This window comes from Atractosteus spatula, chromosome 3 (genome assembly GCF_055471065.1).
Source record: "Atractosteus spatula isolate fAtrSpa1 chromosome 3, fAtrSpa1.hap1, whole genome shotgun sequence".
NCBI lineage: Eukaryota > Metazoa > Chordata > Actinopteri > Semionotiformes > Lepisosteidae > Atractosteus > Atractosteus spatula.
Window position 1 is genome coordinate 1,268,312 of NC_142708.1, and position 22,353 is coordinate 1,290,664.

At 56.2% G+C, this 22,353-nt stretch overlaps 1 protein-coding gene across 1 annotated transcript; it reads right to left on the reverse strand.

Annotated features, from left to right (window-relative positions):
* Nucleotides 1–959: 959 nt before the first annotated feature.
* On the reverse strand, nucleotides 960–21,959 carry dqx1 (DEAQ-box RNA dependent ATPase 1). The gene is made up of 12 exons (XM_088911626.1): nucleotides 21,384–21,959; nucleotides 14,066–14,368; nucleotides 13,302–13,495; nucleotides 12,810–13,194; nucleotides 9,994–10,224; nucleotides 8,556–8,652; nucleotides 6,918–7,073; nucleotides 5,401–5,592; nucleotides 5,198–5,323; nucleotides 4,015–4,205; nucleotides 3,001–3,191; nucleotides 960–2,127 (listed from the first exon to the last, which is right to left on the reverse strand). The coding sequence occupies exons 2-12, from the start codon at nucleotides 14,348–14,350 to the stop codon at nucleotides 1,914–1,916; spliced, it is 2,262 nt and encodes a 753-aa protein (XP_088767752.1). The 5' UTR covers nucleotides 14,351–14,368; nucleotides 21,384–21,959; the 3' UTR covers nucleotides 960–1,913.
* Nucleotides 21,960–22,353: the final 394 nt, after the last annotated feature.

A 22,353-nucleotide genomic window follows, 5' to 3' on the forward strand; every position in this document is an offset into this window, starting at 1 on the left:
CAATGGCCCCCCGACACCGGTCCCCTGACACCCCTACAGCCCGACACTGGTCCCCCGACACTGGTCGACCCCAGGTGGCACAGAGTCTGCTTGTGCAACACACAGGGGCACCTCGCACACAGCCGCTCTCGGGACCCGGCTTCTGTCAACAGAGCTGCCCTGGCACCCCCACCGCCGCGGGCAGAGGGGCACCGAGCACAGCCGCGGCTCTGTGGGCAGCAGGAACTGAAACTGCTCTCTGGCTCGAGAGCTCAAGCGCTCCCACGGGACAGCTGGCAGCTATTCTGATATTCACACTCCACTCACGGCCGGCTCAAAATAGCAGGAGGGTAAATTAAAAAAATTCTAACCAAACTCTCCTAGCATTTGTAAAACCACTTGATGACTCATTTTCCTCTTTCATGGTTTACAAAGAACGCGCACAGCGACGATGAAGCACACCATGGTGTACACTGAATTAGCATTCCTCTCCAGGAACTGCCTGAGGCCCAGAAAACCCCTGTTTCCCAAGCCCACAGGACCAGGAACTGCCGGACGAGTGCTGGCTCAGCGCCGCATGCCTGGAATACTGGGGCCAGAGCTCCGGTTCGACCCTGCCCAGATCCTGAGCTGACACAATGTGCTCTCCCCTGCCTCCTTTTCCCTCCTCACAGCACAGTGCAGCACACAAGCAAGGCTCACCTTGACCTCTGAGCTGCACCTTCTGCATGACTGTTAGTAGCCAATTAATGTGTCTCATCTGTTTCTTGAAAGAAGAGAGGCTAATCAGCTGAACTGCTTGTTCCACACACCCACAACCCTTTGTGTAAAGATGCGCCTCCTGTTCCCTTTTTCTACCACTGGAGGCCAACAAGGCCAGGTCCCGATCCTCAGGGATTGATGCCCCTGGGCCTGCGCTCAGTGTGGCAGAGTGTAGGACCCCTTTATTGGCCGTATGTCAGACACCAACCACCCATCGGGACAGTGTCAAATCAGTTTAATCTGGAAAACAAAGTCACAGACCAACTGCTTCGCAAGTCTGGGAGACAGTCACAGGTACAGATCGGGAAGGACTACAGTAACGCCAGAAACACCAAGGCAAATGAAGGAGGCTGAGCCGACATTCAGCGCCCTGGCCTTCCATCTGCCTGTGTGCCACAGGAAGCAGAACTAACGGTGAGCACCTGTCCACTGAAAACAAAGATGGCGTCACTCTTCGAGCCTGTCACCATGTTTATTCACGGGCTCTCTCTGGCCCCCACAACACACAGGCAGAGAAAACCAGCCCTGCACACAGCAGCTCGATGAGCCCTGCCTCGCGAGCTCCGGCCAGCCCCGGGCGGCTCATTACAGCAAACCACAGATAAATACATACAAGCGCCCCGCGTGATGACCGTCATCCTCCAGCGCTCTTTCTGAAGTACGAGAGACAGAAATAAAGCAGCTCGCAGCTGTTCAAACAAAGGAAAGGGATGTCATCTGTACAAAGTGTCTGTTCTGTAAAACTGGTGTGATTTCCTGCGCCCTGTCGCCCCGCGCCCAGTGACCAGGGTTCGGAGCAGACCCCTGGGCGCAGACCCAGCAGGACCAGCAGGACCGGGCAGACTGGTGCTGCTCATACAACGAGCCTGTGAGCGGCTCAAACTCCAGCGCACTGGCGGCCCAGCGCCCCTGTGTGTCCAGCGCCCCGTCTCTCAGGAGACAAGCGGTGCCCTCGCTCGTGCCGAGTCAGCCTCACACACCGCCACAGCTGGGTGGCAGTAACACGCGATGCCCTGCAGGGGGTGCTGCTGTCAGGGCTGAGCCAAGCAGAGGCCAGGCTGGGCTTGCAAGCCGATCTTCAGAGCTGGTGCACAGAGCCAGACCTCAGCAGCTCACGGTCCACAGGTCTCTTCACCGAGACCCAGCGCAAACCCAGCACAGACCCCTGGCGCTCACTGCAGCGCACACAGCTCAGTCCTGCTCTGGTTCCGCGGCTCGCCAGGTGGACCGGTCGCCTGCTTCTCCTCCACCTGTCCGCCCCCCTCCTCCTCCCCTTCCAGCAGCTCCTGTGGGGGGGTCAGTCTCTGCCGCAGCTCCATCAGCAGGTCTCTGCCCTCACTGGCCGGCAGGTTGCCCAGGTAATACTGCGGAGCGAGTTCCACCAGCCTGGAGAAAGAGGAGAGAGAGAGATCAGAGTACACTCCACCAGCCTGGAGAGAGAGGAGAGAGAGAGATCAGAGTACACTCCACCAGCCTGGAGAGAGAGGAGAGATCAGAGTACACTCCACCAGCCTGGAGAAAGAGGAGAGAGAGAGATCAGAGTACACTCCACCAGCCTGGAGAGAGAGGAGAGAGAGAGATCAGAGTACACTCCACCAGCCTGGAGAGAGAGGAGAGGAGAGATCAGAGTACACTCCACCAGCCTGGAGAGAGAGGAGAGGAGAGATCAGAGTACACTGTTCCTCAGGCTGTGACAGGAGATCACATACTGGGCTGCCAGTTCAACTGAGTTCCCTCCTCCCTCTCCCAGTAGGATTGGGACCCGTTGTGATTCTGGCAGGTGTGGGAACTCTGGGATTGAGTCTGTCTCCCAATAATGCTCCAGCCGCCTACAGTATATGTCAATATTTTATAATACGTTTTTGTTGTAAATGTCTGAAATATGCCTGTAGATTTTATTTTACTTCTATTTTTTGTTTTGTTTAATGTAAATATCATTACTTTCATTTGCTTTGGCAACACTGATTGTACCCATCGGTCATGCTAATAAAGCACCTTGAATTGAATTGAATTGAATCAGAGTACACTCCACCAGCCTGGAGAGAGAGGAGAGGAGAGATCAGAGTACACTCCACCAGCCTGGGGAGAGAGAGAGGAGAGATAACCTAACCCAGCACAGACCTTGACAAGGGGGCTGTTCCCTCTACCCCAGTGGCCCAACTACCCAGCACCTTTCCCACCCACTAACACTGCTGAGTGCACAGTGAGGCGCTTGGTTGCCCTCTGTGACTGGAGGAGGGGGATTGAGGCCGGACTCACATCTCCGGCTGGATCTCGGACACAGTGCGGATGCAGTTGTTCTGGGAGATGGTGAACTCGTGGTACAGCACCCAGCTCGGTGGCCGAGGCAACGGGCGTCGCGACAGGTACCCCGAGAATGGGTGCAGGTGTGCCACGTGCCGATGCGTGAGGAGAAGGTAGTTCCCAGAACCATCCACGTCCCGGGCCACCTGAGACAGAGGGCAGAGAGAGGGACAGCGTTGGCATCGCTGCACACACTGAGCTCAACACCACACTCCCCACACCATCCCGGGCCACCTGAGACAGAGGGGAAGCCTGCGAGAGGCAGAGGCTGAGACAGAGGGAGTGTGTGATCTCCTGCCCCAGCCTGAGGAACAGACAGTGAGCCTGTCTCTCAATAATAATAATACAGTGTGTGATCTCCTGTCCCAGCCTGAGGAACAGACAGTGAGCCTGTCTCTCAATAATAATAATACAGTGTGTGATCTCCTGTCACAGCCTGAGAAACAGACAGTGAGCCTGTCTCTCAATAATAATAATACAGTGTGTGATCTCCTGTCCCAGCCTGAGGAACAGACAGTGAGCCTGTCTCTCAATAATAATAATATAGTGTGTGATCTCCTGTCACAGCCTGAGGAACAGACAGTGAGCCTGTCTCTCAATAATAATAATACAGTGTGTGATCTCCTGTCACAGCCTGAGGAACAGTGAGTCTGTCTCTCAATAATAATAATACAGTGTGTTATCTCCTGTCCCAGCCTGAGGAACAGACAGTGAGCCTGTCTCTCAATAATAATAATACAGTGTGTGATCTCCTGTCACAGCCTGACAGGAGATCACACACTGTATAATTATGAGGAACAGTGAGGCTGTCTCTCAATAATAATAATTTAAAAAAAATTGCTGGAATTGCTTTGACAAGACTGTTTTGATCAGCCTTGCTGATTAAGCTCTTTGAGTCTGAAGTGAAAGTAATGCAACTGAGAGGGAGAGAGGTGGGTGTGTTGCGTGTGCTTGTGTGCAGAGCGCCACCTTGAGGAAGAATCCGGAGATGAGCGCCCTCTTGATGTTGCTGGCGTTGTCCTGGGAGCCAAAGGCAGGCGGCGACACAGGCAGCTCGATCCGGTTCATGATGTCCAGCAGCTCTCCGCGGATCACATCGGCCAGACGCAGAGCTGAGGGGCTCAGGAAGTTCTTCACACACCAGCCCTCATCCTCGCCGTCTGAGAGACAACACACACACGCTGTGTCAGTACACAACACCCTCACTCATACACACAACACACACGCACGTTGGGTCAGTACACAACACCCTCACTCATACACACAACACACACGCACGTTGGGTCAGTACACAACACCCTCACTCATACACACAACACACACGCACGCTGGATCAGTACACAACACCCTCACTCATACACACAACACAGACACACACTGGGTCAGTACACAACACCCTCACTCATACACACAACACACACGCACGTTGGGTCAGTACACAACACCCTCACTCATACACACAACACACACGCACGCTGGGTCAGTACACAACACCCTCACTCATACACACAACACACACGCACGCTGGGTCAGTACACAACACCCTCACTCATACACACAACACACATGCACGTTGGGTCAGTACACAACACCCTCACTCATACACACAACACACACGCACGTTGGGTCAGTACACAACACCCTCACTCATACACACAACACACACACTGAGTCACAACACAACACCCTCACTCATACACACAACACACACATGCTGGGTCAGTACACAACACCCTCACTCATACACACAACACAGACACACGCTGGGTCAGTACACAACACCCTCACTCATACACACAACACACACGCACGTTGGGTCAGTACACAACACCCTCACTCATACACACAACACAGACACACGCTGGGTCAGTACACAACACCCTCACTCATACACACAACACACACGCACGTTGGGTCAGTACACAACACCCTCACTCATACACACAACACAGACACACGCTGGGTCAGTACACAACACCCTCACTCATACACACAACACAGACACACGCTGGGTCAGTACACAACACCCTCACTCATACACACAACACAGACACACGCTGGGCCACACACAGGGTCACACACACAGACAGACACACACAGGGTCACACAGACACACACACACGCTGATCGGGAGGCTGCTCCAGGGACTCACGCTGCTTGTAGGCGTTGTAGACGTTGACGAGGGTCAGGTGATCTCCATCGGGGTGCAGCAGGGGTCGCCGGTGAGTGGCAGCTGCCTCCTCGCTGTGGGCAGGGGGCGTCAGGAAGCAGGGGGGCGCTGTGGAGAGGCACAGCAACCGGTCAGACACGGCGGGGCAAGCTGGGGCAGGCGGGGCACTGGGCGTGGCACGGTACCTGTCAGCATGGCGGCGATGGTGAGCAGCTCGCTGACGCAGTCGAACTCACAGGCGGCGATCAGCGCCTTGGCCAGCTGGGGGTCCAGGGGGAACTCCGACATGATGATGCCCACCTCCGACAGGTTACCGTCGTCATCCAGCGCTGCCAGGTAGTCCAGGTCCTCCAGCGCCTGCATCAGGGCCTCCGGGGCTGCGGGCACACGCAGTCACGACCCTGGCGTCACACGGCGGTGCCGACAGCCCGGCCCACCCCACCCCAGCTCGGACAGCCGGCACCACAGGACAGCCCACCCCACCCCAGCTCGGACAGCGGGCACCGCAGGAAAGCCCACCCCACCCCAGCTCGGACAGCGGGGCGCCGCAGGACAGCCCACCCCACCCCAGCTCGGACAGCGGGACGCCGCAGGACAGCCCACCCCACCCCAGCTCGGACAGCGGGACGCCGCAGGACAGCCCACCCCACCCCAGCTCGGACAGCCGGCACCGCAGGACAGCCCACCCCACCCCAGCTCGGACAGCGGGCACCGCAGGAAAGCCCACCCCACCCCAGCTCGGACAGCGGGGCGCCACAGGACAGCCCACCCCACCCCAGCTCGGACAGCGGGGCGCCGCAGGACAGCCCACCCCACCCCAGCTCGGACAGCGGGACGCCGCAGGACAGCCCACCCCACCCCAGCTCGGACAGCGGGGCGCCGCAGGACAGCCCACCCCACCCCAGCTCGGACAGCGGGGCGCCGCAGGACAGCCCACCCCACCCCAGCTCGGACAGCGGGGCGCCGCAGGACAGCCCACCCCACCCCAGCTCGGACAGCGGGGCGCCGCAGGACAGCCCACCCCACCCCAGCTCGGACAGCGGGGCGCCGCAGGACAGCCCACCCCACCCCAGCTCGGACAGCGGGACGCCGCAGGACAGCCCACCCCACCCCAGCTCGGACAGCGGGGCGCCGCAGGACAGCCCACCCCACCCCAGCTCGGACAGCGGGGCGCCGCAGGACAGCCCACCCCACCCCAGCTCGGACAGCGGGGCGCCGCAGGACAGCCCACCCCACCCCAGCTCGGACAGCGGGGCGCCGCAGGACAGCCCACCCCACCCCAGCTCGGACAGCGGGGCGCCGCAGGACAGCCCACCCCACCCCAGCTCGGACAGCGGGGCGCCGCAGGACAGCCCACCCCACCCCAGCTCGGACAGCGGGGCGCCGCAGGACAGCCCACCCCACCCCAGCTCGGACAGCGGGGCGCCGCAGGACAGCCCACCCCACCCCAGCTCGGACAGCCGGCACCGCAGGACAGCCCACCCCACCCCAGCTCGGACAGCGGGGCGCCGCAGGACAGCCCACCCCACCCCAGCTCGGACAGCGGGGCGCTGCAGGACAGCCCACCCCACCCCAGCTCGGACAGCAGGCACCACAGGACAGCCCACCCCACCCCAGCTCGGACAGCGGGGCACCGCAGGACAGCCCACCCCACCCCAGCTCGGACAGCGGGGCGCTGCAGGACAGCCTTGTGCTCTCTCACCTGGCCGGTCCAGGAACTGGCACTGCCCCATGTCCGCGATGTCCAGCCTCTTCAGGAGCAGCACCAGGTGGCTCAGGTTCTCCTCCCAGACTCCTGGGCAGCGCCACTCCGGCATCTCTTCGTACTGGGCCGGGGCGTAGAGCCGGAAACACAGCCCTGGGACAGACCCAGACATGGGGAGAGAGCAGAGCAACGTCAGCCTCAGCCTGGAACACAGCAGCACAGACTGGCTCCACCTCCCCCAGGCTCCTTCATGACTCCTTCAGGACAGCCTGAGCCCTGCAGGCAAAGACACTGAGAGCAGCCCTGAGCCCTGCAGGCAGAGGCACTGAGAGCAGCCCTGAGCCCTGCAGGCACCGAGAGCAGCCCTGAGCCCTGCAGGCAGAGACACTGAGAGCAACCCTGAGCCCTGAAGGCACTGAGAGCAGCCCTGAGCCCTGCAGGCAGAGACACTGAGAGCAGCTCTGAGCCCTGCAGAAAGAGACACTGAGAGCAGCCCTGAGCCCTGCCGGCAGAGGCACTGAGAGCAGCCCTGAGCCCTGCAGGCACCGAGAGCAGCCCTGAGCCCTGCAGGCAGAGACACTGAGAGCAGCCCTGAGCCCTGCAGGCAGAGGCACTGAGAGCAGCCCTGAGCCCTGCAGGCACCGAGAGCAGCCCTGGGCCCTGCAGGCAGAGACACTGAGAGCAGCCCTGAGCCCTGAAAGCACTGAGAGCAGCCCTGAGCCCTGCAGGCACTGAGAGCAGCCCTGAGCCCTGCAGGCAGAGACACTGAGAGCAGCTCTGAGCCCTGCAGGCAGAGGCACTGAGAGCAGCCCTGAGGCCTGCAGGCAGAGGCACTGAGAGCAGCCCTGAGCCCTGCAGGAAGAGACACTGAGAGCAGCCCTGAGCCCTGCAGGCAGAGACACTGAGAGCAGCCCTGAGCCCTGCAGAAAGAGACACTGAGAGCAGCCCTGAGCCCTGCAGGCAGAGGCACTGAGAGCAGCCCTGAGCCCTGCAGGCAGAGACACTGAGAGCAGCCCTGAGCCCTGCAGGCAGAGACACTGAGAGCAGCTCTGAGCCCTGCAGAAAGAGACACTGAGAGCAGCCCTGAGCCCTGAAGGCACTGAGAGCAGCCCTGAGCCCTGCAGGCAGAGACACTGAGAGCAGCTCTGAGCTCTGCAGGAAGAGACACTGAGAGCAGCCCTGAGCCCTGCAGGCAGAGACACTGAGAGCAGCCCTGAGCCCTGCAGGCAGAGGCACTGAGAGCAGCCCTGAGCCCTGCAGGCAGAGACACTGAGAGCAGCTCTGAGCCCTGCAGGAAGAGACACTGAGAGCAGCCCTGAGCCCTGCAGGCAGAGGCACTGAGAGCAGCTCTGAGCCCTGCAGGAAGAGACACTGAGAGCAGCCCTGAGCCCTGCAGGCAGAGGCACTGAGAGCAGCCCTGAGCCCTGCAGGCAGCTCTGGTGAGGAAGCCCTCCCTTTGCTGGAGAGAGCAGATACAATCCCAAACTCCCCTCTACGTCTGCTGAACCCTCAACTGACAGCACAGCCAAGCAAAACACCTTCAATTCCAGGAAGATCCTGAAGAAACAGTTTTTGTCGTGCCTCCAGGAAGATGGATGTGCATGTGTGCTCGGTGACCGGCAGTGCTGCCCTTACCTGGGCCGCTGCCCACTCGGTGCCGGCGCAACTCGGCCTGGCTCCTGCTGATTGGCCGGAGGACCTGGGAGTCGGCTCTGATTCGTGGATTATAAACCTATGGCAGAGGAGCAGAGCACCCTGACTCAGGGGAGCACGAGTTTAGAGCAGGGCTGGAGAGCCTGCGTCTGCAGGTCTTCACTGAACCTCGGCTCCTAACGAGCTTATCAGATCGTTAGTGACCTAACCGGAGCAGCAGAATCTCCCAGCTCTCCAGGCGCTGCTGCTTGGAACAGACACAGAAAACCCACAGACGCACTGGCCCCAGGAAAAAGGGTGAAAAGGAAAAACAAAACAGGCCACACAGTCTACCTGCAGAACCTGAGGGAAAAGTTTAACATTTCCTTGGGGAATTTTAATCCACCCAACGCACAGACCCTTCCTGTCAGCCCTACCACCTGCTTTGCATGGGTCGATAGTTGTGTTATGCCTGGATTTCCTCTCTTTTGCACCCAAGGCCAGTGGGGAGCCTGTCCTCAGTGCCTGGCCCCCAGTGTGCTGGACACTGGACACTGGACACTGGCCAAGCCCCTGAAGGTGACGTCTGCAGTCTCTCTGCTCTGGCCAAGGGAGAGGAGGGCCCAGGTGTACTGGAGTTCTTTGGGTTTGCTTTTCGCAGATCTCTGAAACTCTTTCTCTCGTTTTCCACTGGCGACAGCTCCACTTCCACACTGAGCCCACTCACTGTCCCTGGTCTCTCAGAGCTCCACTCCCGCACTCAGCCCACTCGCTGTCCCTGCCTCAGAGTGGAGTATGTAAATCAGACATGTAGCTCTTCCTGAGGTGGATGAAATATGCAAATCTGGGCAGGTGAGATAAGGGTTTTGTGTCACTGTAAGCCTTGCCTAGGAAAGTGTGCTGTGGCTCAGCACGCTTAGTGCTTAGTGAACAGCAGGGTGAAAGCTGACACAATCGTGTTAGGAGCACATAGTCATGGAAAAGCCCAACACAAGCTTAGTAAATTACAGCAAATGTTAATGTGGTACAACATTGATGCAGTACAATATAAATGTAGTATAACACTGGAATACACTGATACACACAGAGACAGAGTCAGAGACACGGTGATATAGACAGAGAGACACACACAGAGAGACAGAGACACACTGATACACACAGAGACAGAGTCAGAGACACAGTGATAAAGACAGAGAGACAGAGACACACTGATATACAATAAGACAGAGTCAGCGACACAGCGAGACAAACAGAGAGAGTCAGAGACACAGTGATACAGACAGAGAGACACACACAGAGAGATAGAGACACACCGATACACAGCGAGACAGAGTCAGAGACACACAGAGAGACAGAGAGACACACAGAGAGACAGAGGGACAGAGTCCGAGACGCAGAGAGACAGAGGGACACAGCAAAGGGAACTGAGGGACAGACTCACAGTCTTGAGGGCGATGCCAGTGTCCACGACGTAGCGGATGTTGCCGAGGGAGAAGGAGGCCTCGCCCAGCGTGTCTGTGAGCACCACGCGGCGCCGCCCGCCCTCGCCCTCGTACACCCGCTGCGCCCCCTGGCCCAGCCCCGTGTGCAGCGGTACAGCGCACACCTCCCCCAGCTGGGGCGACAGGGCCACAGCCTCCGTGCGGATCAGCGCGCTGCACTCCGAGATCTCCTGAGGGCAGAGAGAGTCACATCACACACAGCGCGGGATCACACGAGCATCTCAACAGGAGCGACGCCCCACAATCCTCTCGCTCGAGACCAGCGACGCCCCACAATCCTCTCGCTCGAGACCAGCGACGCCCCACAATCCCCTCTCTCCAGACCAGCGACGCCCCCACAATCCCCTCTCTCCAGACCAGCGACGCCCCACAATCCCCTCTCTCCAGACCAGCGACGCCCCCACAATCCCCTCTCTCCAGACCAGCGACGCCCCCACAATCCCCTCTCTCCAGACCAGCGACGCCTCACAATCCCCTCTCTCCAGACCAGCGACGCCCCCACAATCCCCTCTCTCCAGACCAGCGACGCCTCACAATCCCCTCTCTCCAGACCAGCGACGCCCCCACAATCCCCTCTCTCCAGACCAGCGACGCCTCACAATCCCCTCTCTCCAGACCAGCGACGCCTCACAATCCCCTCTCTCCAGACCAGCGACGCCCCCACAATCCCCTCTCTCCAGACCAGCGACGCCCCCACAATCTCCTCTCTCCAGACCAGCGACGCCTCACAATCCCCTCTCTCCAGACCAGTGACGCCTCACAATCCCCTCTCTCCAGACCAGACGCCCCCACAATCCCCTCTCCAGACCAGCGACGCCCCCACAATCCCCTCTCTCCAGACCAGCGACGCCTCACAATCCCCTCTCTCCAGACCAGCGACGCCCCCACAATCCCCTCTCTCCAGACCAGCGACGCCCCCACAATCCCCTCTCTCCAGACCAGCGACGCCCCCACAATCCCCTCTCTCCAGACCAGCGACGCCTCACAATCCCCTCTCTCCAGACCAGCGACGCCCCCACAATCCCCTCTCTCCAGACCAGCGACGCCCCCACAATCCCCTCTCTCCAGACCAGCGACGCCTCACAATCCCCTCTCTCCAGACCAGCGACGCCCCCACAATCCCCTCTCTCCAGACCAGCGACGCCCCCACAATCCCCTCTCTCCAGACCAGACGCCCCCACAATCCCCTCTCTCCAGACCAGCGACGCCTCACAATCCCCTCTCTCCAGACCAGTGATGCCCCCACAATCCCCTCTCTCCAGACCAGACGCCCCCACAATCCCCTCTCTCCAGACCAGCGACGCCTCACAATCCCCTCTCTCCAGACCAGTGACACCCCCACAATCCCCTCTCTCCAGACCAGCGACGCCCCCACAATCCCCTCTCTCCAGACCAGCGACGCCTCACAATCCCCTCTCTCCAGACCAGCGACGCCTCACAATCCCCTCTCTCCAGACCAGACGCCCCCACAATCCCCTCTCTCCAGACCAGCGACGCCCCCACAATCCCCTCTCTCCAGACCAGCGACGCCTCACAATCCCCTCTCTCCAGACCAGCGACGCCTCACAATCCCCTCTCTCCAGACCAGCGACGCCCCCACGATCCCCTCTCTCCAGACCAGCGACGCCCCCAGTCCCCTCTCTCCAGACCAGCGACGCCTCACAATCCCCTCTCTCCAGACCAGCGATGCCCCCACGATCCCCTCTCTCCAGACCAGCGACGCCCCCAGTCCCCTCTCTCCAGACCAGACGCCCCCACAATCCCCTCTCTCCAGACCAGACGCCCCCACAATCCCCTCTCTCCAGACCAGCGACGCCCCCAGTCCCCTCTCTCCAGACCAGACGCCCCCACAATCCCCTCTCTCCAGACCAGCGACGCCCCCAGTCCCCTCTCTCCAGACCAGACGCCTCCACGATCCCCTCTCTCCAGACCAGCGACGCCCCCAGTCCCCTCTCTCCAGACCAGCGACGCCCCCACAATCCCCTCTCTCCAGACCAGCGACACCCCCACAATCCCCTCTCTCCAGACCAGACGCCCCCACAATCCCCTCTCTCCAGACCAGCGACGCCCCCACGATCCCCTCTCTCCAGACCAGCGACGCCCCCAGTCCCCTCTCTCCAGACCAGACGCCCCCACAATCCCCTCTCTCCAGACCAGCGACGCCCCCACAATCCTCTCTCTCTAGAGCAGCGTATCCCCCACAGTATCCCCACAAAGCGCCGCCCAGAGTCTGCCTCCCAGCCCCGCCCCCACAGTCCCACCCAAATTATCCCCAAAGCCCCGCCCAGAGTCTGCCTCCCAGCCCCGCCCCCACAGTCCCACCCAAATTATCCCCAAAGCCCCGCCCAGAGTCTGCCTCCCAGCCCCGCCCAGAGCACTTTTGGAATAGGGCCAGAGAAGAGCAAACACACACAGCCCGGGACTGAAGGGAACGTCCTACCCTGACAAACAGAAGAATTAGAGAAGACTGAGGCAGGAGTCAAGGCCAGGCATTAGGGCTGTGCAATGACAGTGAAACACAATCCAGAGCACTAGCAGAGCCCAGACAAACACCAGCAGAGAACTAACCCAGCGAGACCTGCTGTCTTCCTCACGCCCCTAAAGTGTGGCAGACATCATGCCTTCAGCCTCCTGACGCAAATATGTTCTTCCCCAGCCTGGGCTGCAAACCCAGCCCACACCGCCTCTCTCACGCTCTCCACACAGCCCGAGGGCCACCAGGGTCCGAGATAAGAGCAGAATGGGGTCTCGGTACCTCTGGGCTCGGCAGGAACACCAGGACGTCTCCCGGTTCTCCCTTGCGGTGGACGTCCAGCACAATGTGACAGGCAGCGGAGGGGCGGTCCCTGCCCTGGGGGTCACGGTACAGCGTCTCCACGGCAACTGGGGGGTCGCGCGGGGGCACAGAGATGAGCGGGATGCCCTCGCCCAGGAAGGCGGAGAGCCGAGGGGCCAGCAGGGCCGAGGTGAGCAGCACCACGCGCAGCTCGGCGCGCTGGGCGCACACGTCACGCAGCAGCCCCAGCAGGGCGTCGCTGGCCACGGTGCGCTCCTGCACCTCGTCCAGCACCACCACCCCGTACTGGTGCAGCAGGGGGTCCGACATCATCTCCCCGAGCAGCACCGAGTCGCTGACGAACCTGCGGACACAGGGGGGTTCCCGGAGCGTCACTGACTCTGTGCCCCGGCACAGCGCAGCGTCACCGACTCTGTGCCCCGGCACAGCGCAGCGTCACTGACTCTGTACCTGAGCATGCTGTCTGGCGTGCAGCATTCCTCGTGCGGCACCCTGTATCCCACCTCCAGCCCCAGATTCAGGTCCATCTCATCGGCCACTCTCAGCGCCAGGCTCATGGCGGCCAGGCTGTGTGGCTGCGTCACGGCCACCACTCCTCCAGAGAACTGCAGGGAGAGGGCGTACTCCGCACACCACTGAGGGACCTGGAGACAGAGGGAGAGGGTCACAGGGCTGCCCCCCGCCAGCCTCACACTGAGGAGAGCAGGAGCACCCACAGACAGTGTTTGCAGGTTACAGTACAGGCCTGGCCATGGGGTGCTGCAGTTTCACAGCTCTGTGGTCTTCAGGCCAGGCTGTGTGGCCCGACTGTGCTCTCGAGTCTCAGCCATGTTGAGAAAGAGCTTGTGGGCCGCAGTGCTGTGACCAGGGTGCGCACTCACACTGCAAGAGCTTTCTAATTACAGCCCGCAGCATTTCCAGCACGCTGCGTACCCCAGGATAGAGCAAGAAGAGCAGGACAACAGAGGCAGATGGGATGGGGAATAGTGGGGTACAGTAGAGGTACAGTGGAGTGCAGTGGGGGTACAGCAGAGTGCGGTGGAGACACAATGGGGTACACTAGAGGTACAGTGGAGTGCAGTGGGGTACAGTGAGGTGCAGTGGAAGAACAGTGGGGTGCAGTGGAGGTACAGTGGAGTGCAGTGGGCTGCAGTGGGGTGCAGTGGAGGCACAGTGGGGTGCAGCAGTGTGTGGCGGTGCAGGAGAAGCCAGACCTGAGTGCTCTTCCCAGTGCCGCTCTCCCCAGACACGATGACCATGCTGCTGCTCTCCAGGCTCTCCAGCAGGCTGTACTTCATTGCCCACACAGGCAGCTGGCGCCGCCCCTCCAGCAGCTGGTAGTACCGCGAGGAGAAAGGCAGGCCATCATAGGGGTTCACTTCCAGGTCACTGTCTGAGCACGCGCCCCCCTCCTCCGCCTCCCCATCAGCCTCCCCCGAGAACAGAGAGCTGGCAGACAGAGAGTCCAGGGCCTCGGGGACGAGAGCGGAGCCAGACATCACTGAGCACAGAGACCCCTGCAAGAGAGACGCAGGACACAGAGCTCAGACTCAGAGAGCCTACTGGCATCAAATACAGCACACGGTGAAGGACAGCACTGCCAAAGCAGCAGCCAACAGCAGAACAACTATATCATTATTGAGAGACAAGCTCACTATCTGTTCCTCAGGCTGGGACAGGAGATCACACACTGTATTATTATTATTGAGAGACAGGCTCACTGTCTGTTCCTCAGGCTGGGACAGGAGATCACACACTGTATTATTATTATTGAGAGACAGGCTCACTGTCTGTTCCTCAGGCTGGGACAGGAGATCACACACTGTATTATTATTATTGAGAGACAGGCTCACTGTCTGTCCCTCAGGCTGGGACAGGAGATCACACACTGTATTATTATTACTGAGAGACAGGCTCACTGTCTGTTCCTCAGGCTGGGACAGGAGATCACACACTGTATTATTATTATTGAGAGACAGGCTCACTGTCTGTCCCTCAGGCAGGGACAGGAGATCACACACTGTATTATTATTATTGAGAGACAGGCTCACTGTCTGTCCTCAGGCTGGGACAGGAGATCACGCACTGTATTATTATTATTGAGAGACAGGCTCACTGTCTGTTCCTCAGGCTGGGACAGGAGATCACACACTGTATTATTATTATTGAGAGACAGGCTCACTGTCTGTTCCTCAGGCTGGGACAGGAGATCACACACTGTATTATTATTATTGAGAGACAGGCTCACTGTCTGTTCCTCAGGCTGGGACAGGAGATCACACACTGTATTATTATTATTGAGAGACAGGCTCACTGTCTGTTCCTCAGGCTGGGACAGGAGATCACACACTGTATTATTATTATTGAGAGACAGGCTCACTGTCTGTTCCTCAGGCTGGGACAGGAGATCACACGCTGTATTATTATTAATAATATAACACATAATAAAGATGATAATAATAAAGCTCTCTGAACTAGAGAAATTTAGAGAAGAAGAATGCACTTTTACAGACAGACAGGGAGTTGATCACAAGACATGTCCTCTCCAGAGCTGCTCACTGAAGGGCCCTGGGGCTGGGCTGAGCACTCAGGGTGTTGGCATTCCAGCACCTCAGGGAATGGGAGGAACTCTCGGAATGGGCGGAATTCTGCCTGGAGCCATAGAGCACCGGAGCAGCTGCTGCTGTGAAGAGCGACTTTTGTACAAATGCTGCTTACTGCTCGATAATGCAACAGTGCACAAGCAGGAGAGACTCCAGTAGACACACCCTCTCACTGCTCTATAAGCAGGAGAGACTCCAGTACAAACACACACTCACTGCTCTAGAAGACAACACTGCACAAGCAGGATAGACTCCAGTACAAACACACACTCACTGCTCTAGAAGACAACACTGCACAAGCAGGAGAGACTCCAGTACACACACACACTCACTGCTCTATAAGACAACGCTGCACAAGCAGGAGAGACTCCAGTACAAACACACACTCACTGCTCTAGAAGACAACACTGCACAAGCAGGAGAGACTCCAGTACACACACACACTCACTGCTCTATAAGACAACACTGCACAAGCAGGAGAGACTCCAGCACAAACACACACTCACTGCTCTACAGGCAGGAGAGACTCCAGTACACACACACACTCACTGCTCTACAGGCAGGAGAGACTCCAGTACACACACACACTCACTGCTCTACAGGCAGGAGAGACTCCAGTACACACACACCCTCTCACACTCTGCAGCTGTATAACTGGACACTGATCTATGCAGTCCTCTCTGGAGGTGAATAACCGGACAATGAAGAGTGGAGAGCATAATCGGACGGCACATACCTCAGAAAGCTTACGAACTGCAAAGGCTTCTTATGAAGTAATAAAGGATAGAGCAATAACTAATGGCCAAGATTTACTTTGAGTTAGGCAAAGATTTTAAAACGTCCGCGAAACAATTATTGCTTTAATTGGACTTCCACCTCATCTGCCATATTAAATTAAATTAGTATGACATCATAATCCTTTTGTAACTAGATTGCTGTTGCTTTAAAATACAATGTGAATTGCCTTGTGACACTTAAGAAAAGCCACAGTAGAAATAAAACACTGCTGGTAATACTACAGTCCTTGTGTTGAACACTGATATATTGCATAACACTCAGTGCTGGAAGAACAGTTATTTTAGTGTCTGACATTACACTATCATTTTCAGTCACTGCAAAGATAGTAAGTGCAACGCAACAAGCACAGTTTGAGAGGACATGCAAATCCCATTTAATCATATCCAGGACACAGCTCCAGCGACTGACAGTAACACCTGTGTGACACGGAGACCGGCAGCTCCAGCGTCTGACAGTCACACCTGTGTGACACAGACACCAGCAGCTCCAGCAACTGACACTCACACCTGTGTGACACGGAGACCGGCAGCTCCAGCGACTGACAGTCGCACCTGTGTGACACGGACACCGGCAGCTCCAGCGACTGACAGTCGCACCTGTGTGACACAGAGACCAGCAGCTCCAGCGACTGACAGTCACACCTGTGTGACACGGAGACCGGCAGCTCCAGCAACTGACAGTCGCACCTGTGTGACACAGACACCAGCAGCTCCAGCAACTGACAGTCGCACCTGTGTGACACGGACACCGGCAGCTCCAGCGACTGACAGTCGCACCTGTGTGACACGGACACCGGCAGCTCCAGCGACTGACAGTTGCACCTGTGTGACACAGACACCAGCAGCTCCAGCGACTGACAGTCACACCTGTGTGACACAGACACCAGCAGAGTGTGCACTGCAGCCTGAGCCTCTGTATTTTTTACCCTGCCTGGACATGAGAGCTCGGAGTCTGCTTTCCCTCATCTACGGCAGCACTTACAGATTGTGCAGTGAAGTGCATTATATCCCTTGAGGGTGGACTGAGCGCACAGAATACTCCTCACGCAACAAGCCTGGAGCCAATCTTACTTCAACACCTTCCCAGTCTCATGACAGCCCTCTCTGTTAAAGCCCTGTCTGCCAACAACCCCACCCTTGTCACCTGTCCACAGGTACGAAGTTCAAGAGGAGACGGTTATAAACCACACACTAAGACACGCAAATGGCACAGACCACATATTACAGAGCACTGAACACAGGATAGAGCTAGTTAATAAAATGAGCTTTCCATCACAATATCAATAAGTGTTTTTTGTGGAACAAATGAGATTTCCATCACAATACGAATCAGTGTTCTTGCAGGACATATTACAAAGGAATTGCCAAACCATGATGTAAAATAAACCAGCATGACTAAATATCAGCAGTGTAACACAGGGGTGTACAAAACAGTACAACATACTACACAATGCATTATACGTCAAAGTCTCTTGTACATCAGAGTCTGTAATACTGTGACACTGTAGTCCATAATACTGTGCAGAATACTGTGTGCTGTAGAGTCTGCAATACTGCAGTACACTGTGTGTTGTAGTCTGTAATACTGTAGTACACTGTGTGCTCTGATCTGTAGTCTGTAACACTGTGCATAGTACTGTGTGCTGAGGAGTCTTTCATACTTTTACATCAGGGTTTCTGTGAGGGCAAACACCCCATACATGCCCTGAGACACGCAAAGTTCTGTAAAAATTTCTCCAGTGCAGATAAATACACCTAACAATGCAGCCTGCGATACCCATTGCTAATCAATATACAGGCCAATATCCATTGCTAATCAATATGGAGACGAGAACAACAAAATATTGGTCACACCTGGAAAACAGTGACCAGAGATCCTACCACCGCCAGGCCCTGCTGAGCCCAGAGCTGAGCCCAGAGCTGAGCCCCACAGCCAGCTGGTCCGGAAGCTCACTGATACCAACCAGCCTCGGGACAGCACAGCTACAACAACACCCATCCAAACCACAGCACAAACCACACAACACAATCTCATCCACTGGGACACACACAAACACAACACAAACTGGAATACTACTGAACCCTAAACAGACAATACACACTAGCTGGATATCTGACAAGGTCAAGTAACAGCAAAAAGAAACAGACCCTGATGAAGTACAGGCTCAGTGACCACAGCCTGGCCATAAAAACAGGGCGACACAGGCAGACCTGGCTGCCCAGAGAGGACAGGCTGTGCTCCCACTACCAGCGGGGAGAAACAGAGACAGAGGTGCACTTCCTACTGCACTGTGACAGATACTCTGGGATTAGAGAAACATTCTTCCCCAAATTTACAAATCTAATCCCAGAATCAGCACACCTGTCAGAATCAGAAAAGCTCCCAATCCTACTGGGAAATTAAACTCAAGAGAGAGGCTGCCCAGTGTGTGATCTCCTTTCCCAGCCTGAGGAACAGACAGTGAGCCTGTCTCTCAATAATAATAATACAGTGTGTGATCTCCTGTCCCAGCCTGAGGAACAGACAGTGAGCCTGTCTCTCAATAATAATAATACAGTGTGTGATCTCCTGTCCCAGCCTGAGGAACAGTGAGCCTGTCTCTCAATAATAATAATACAGTGTGTGATCTCCTGTCCCAGCCTGAGGAACAGTGAGCCTGTCTCTCAATAATAATAATACAGTGTGTGATCTCCTGCCACAGCCTGAGTAACAGACAGTGAGCCTGTCTCTCAATAATAATAATACAGTGTGTGATCTCCTGTCCTAGCCTGAGGGACAGACAGTGAGCTTGTCTCTCAATAATAATAATACAGTGTGTGATCTCCTGTCCCAGCCTGAGGGACAGACAGTGAGCCTGTCTCTCAATAATAATAATACAGTGTGTGATCTCCTGTCCCAGCCTGGGGAACAGACAGTGAGCCTCTCTCAATAATGTTTAATCTGATGTCTGTAAATGTCCAGTAATATGATGGTACTGTAAATGTCTGTAGATTTTGTGTTGATCGTATCTGCTTTGAAAAAGCTCTAATTCATCAATCACACCAATAAAGCTCTGAATTTGAATTTAAAAAATTTGGCAGACAGAGCAGATTTGGAGAGGGAGAGAGACAGAGATGGAGATGCTGGGAGGATGAGGCTAGGGGATATTATCTTCTTAAACACTCATGATGAATCACTCATCATCTCCCTGAGCAGGATTACTGACCCAGACACATACAGCCCTGTTATCACACACTGCAGCTAGAACACCGATCAGCGCCTGTGCTCTGTGTGCAGGGCATGATGTTGTGCTTGTCTTTCTGGGTGTCTGGCTTGGTGATTGTGTAGTTCCGTGCATCCTGGTGTTTGTGTAGTTATAGGGCAGTGTGTAGTTTTCTGTATCAATGCATTTCTGTATTTCTCTGTGTGTTGTGGTGCTTGTGTATATCCATGTCAGTGTTTCTGTGCGTAGCAGTGTGTATGTTTGTTTGTGTTTGTGTGTAGCAGTGTATGTTTGTATTTCTGTGCCTGTCAGCGCGTATGTTTCTCTGCATGCCCGTGTGTGTATTCGTGTGTTTCTGTCCCCGTCAGTGTGTGTGTGTATTTGTGTTTCAGTGCCTGGCAGTGTGTTTATTTGTGTTTCTGTGCCTGGCAGAGTGTGTGTGTGTGTCTGAGTGTGTGTGTGTTTCTGTGCCCGTCAGTGTGTGTGTTTCTGTGCCCGTCAGTGTGTGTGTGTGTGTTTGTGTTTCTGTGCCCGTCAGTGTGTGTGTGTGTATTTGTGTTTCTGTGCCCGTCAGTGTGTGTGTGTGTGTGTTTCTGTGCCCGTCAGTGTGAGTGTGTGTATTTGTGTTTCTGTGCCTGTCAGTGTGTGTGTGTATGTATTTGTGTTTCTGTGCCTGTCAGTGTGTCTGTGTGTATGTATTTGTGTTTCTGTGCCTGTCAGTGTGTGTGTGTGTATGTATTTGTGTTTCTGTGCCTGTCAGTGTGTGTGTGTGTATGTATTTGTGTTTCTGTGCCTGTCAGTGTGTGTGTGTATTTGTGTTTCTGTGCCTGTCAGTGTGTGTGTGTGTATGTATGTATTTGTGTTTCTGTGCCTGTCAGTGTGTGTGTGTGTATTTGTGTTTCTGTGCCTGTCAGTGTGTGTGTGTGTATTTGTGTTTCTGTGCCTGTCAGTGTGTGTGTGTGTGTGTGTGTGTGTGTGTGTGTATTTGTGTTTCTGTGCCTGTCAGTGTGTGTGTGTGTGTTTGTGTTTCTGTGCCTGTCAGTGTGTGTGTGTGTGTATTTGTGTTTCTGTGCCTGTCAGTGTGTGTGTGTGTTTGTGTTTCTGTGCCTGTCAGTGTGTGTGTGTGTGTGTGTGTGTGTGTTTCTGTGCCTGTCAGTGTGTGTGTGTGTGTTTGTGTTTCTGTGCCTGTCAGTGTGTGTGTGTGTGTGTTTGTGTTTCTGTGCCTGTCAGTGTGTGTGTTTGTGTTTCTGTGCCTGTCAGTGTGTGTGTGTGTGTGTTTGTGTTTCTGTGCCTGTCAGTGTGTGTGTGTGTGTGTTTCTGTGCCTGTCAGTGTGTGTGTGTGTGTGTGTGTGTGTGTTTCTGTGCCTGTCAGTGTGTGTGTGTGTTTCTGTGCCTGTCAGGGTGTGTGTGTGTGTGTTTCTGTGCCTGTCAGTGTGTGTGTGTGTGTTTGTGTTTCTGTGCCTGTCAGTGTGTGTGTGTGTGTGTGTGTGTGTTTCTGTGCCTGTCAGTGTGTGTGTGTGTGTGTGTTTCTGTGCCTGTCAGTGTGTGTGTGTGTGTGTGTTTCTGTGCCTGTCAGTGTGTGTGTGTGTTTCTGTGCCTGTCAGTGTGTGTGTGTGTGTGTGTGTGTGTGTTTCTGTGCCTGTCAGTGTGTGTGTGTGTGTTTGTGTTTCTGTGCCTGTCAGTGTGTGTGTGTGTTTCTGTGCCTGTCAGGGTGTGTGTGTGTGCGCCACGGCCGGAGTGACAGAGCCCGTGAATTAGCAGCAGTCCTCAGGAGAGGAGGCTCCAGACAATGGCGCAGAACAGGTGACGATCCCCCCTCTCGGTTCCACGTCTGCTCTGCGCCTCTCGGGCTCCCCGGCTACGTGTCAGCTGACTGTCACTCTCGGGGAAACAGCGCGGACACCCACGCCACAGCCCTGCCCCGCTCACCTGCTGCTCATCCCCCGCTGGAGCGGCGCCGGCCAGGTCTCCGGGCTGAGGTACCGGTCCGGTCCGGTGCGTGGGCAGGCTGTGAGTTTTCTTCACGGCGGCGCTTTCTCACCCGCGGCGATCGGCGAGCGCAGGCTGGCAGCGAGCCCCTGCCGTGCGGAGCTACAGCGCCAGCGCGCAACAGCAGCTCCGCCTGTCCCGCAGCTCCGGGCCGAGAGGTCAGTCTGCGGACCCGCTGTCCGAGCGCGTCCCAGCCGCGGCCATGTTTCCTGCTCACCGTCCGCAGGTGGGGCTGAGGGGCGGAGCTGCGCGCCGGGCTGGGGCTTCTGTCGGCAAACACGATCTGCACCGTCACCGGGGGACTCGCAAACCAGCCAGGACCGTGCGCCTGCTTCCGATACACATTGTAAATACAAAATGGATCTGTGATTCCAAAAGCTAAGTTTCGTTTAAAAGGTAAATTGCTCCAATACAATCTGACAAGAGCGATCTGTTATGGGCTAATCCTCAGGGTAGACACGTCTCCGTGTCCGAGCGACCAGGGCGTGAACACCCAGCGCCCAGCTGCTCTCCTCTGCCTGGAGCCGGACTGTCGCCCCCTGGTGGCCGAGTCTCTGCATGGCTGTCGCTCTGTCGCTTTGTTTATCTCTGAGCGCTTAATCGGGCATCGGGACTCTCTACTGAACCCTCGCAGTCAGCATGATCTCAGCGACCTTAATCCTCGTTCTCTGTTACAGATATCTGACTCTGACTTCAGAGCTTCTACTGCCGATTCCGACAGACGTCAGAGCTGTTGGGGGGAAACGCGTAGAGCAGAAGTGAGCTCAGGTTTTCATCACATCGGAACGCTTTCTGACGTGAAAAAGTTTTACTTTGAATAAAACAGTTTTATTTTGAATAAAACGAGTTCTGGTAACAACAGCCACACGTTATCTTACTGTAGGATTCAAAGTGTAACTTTTTCTTTAAA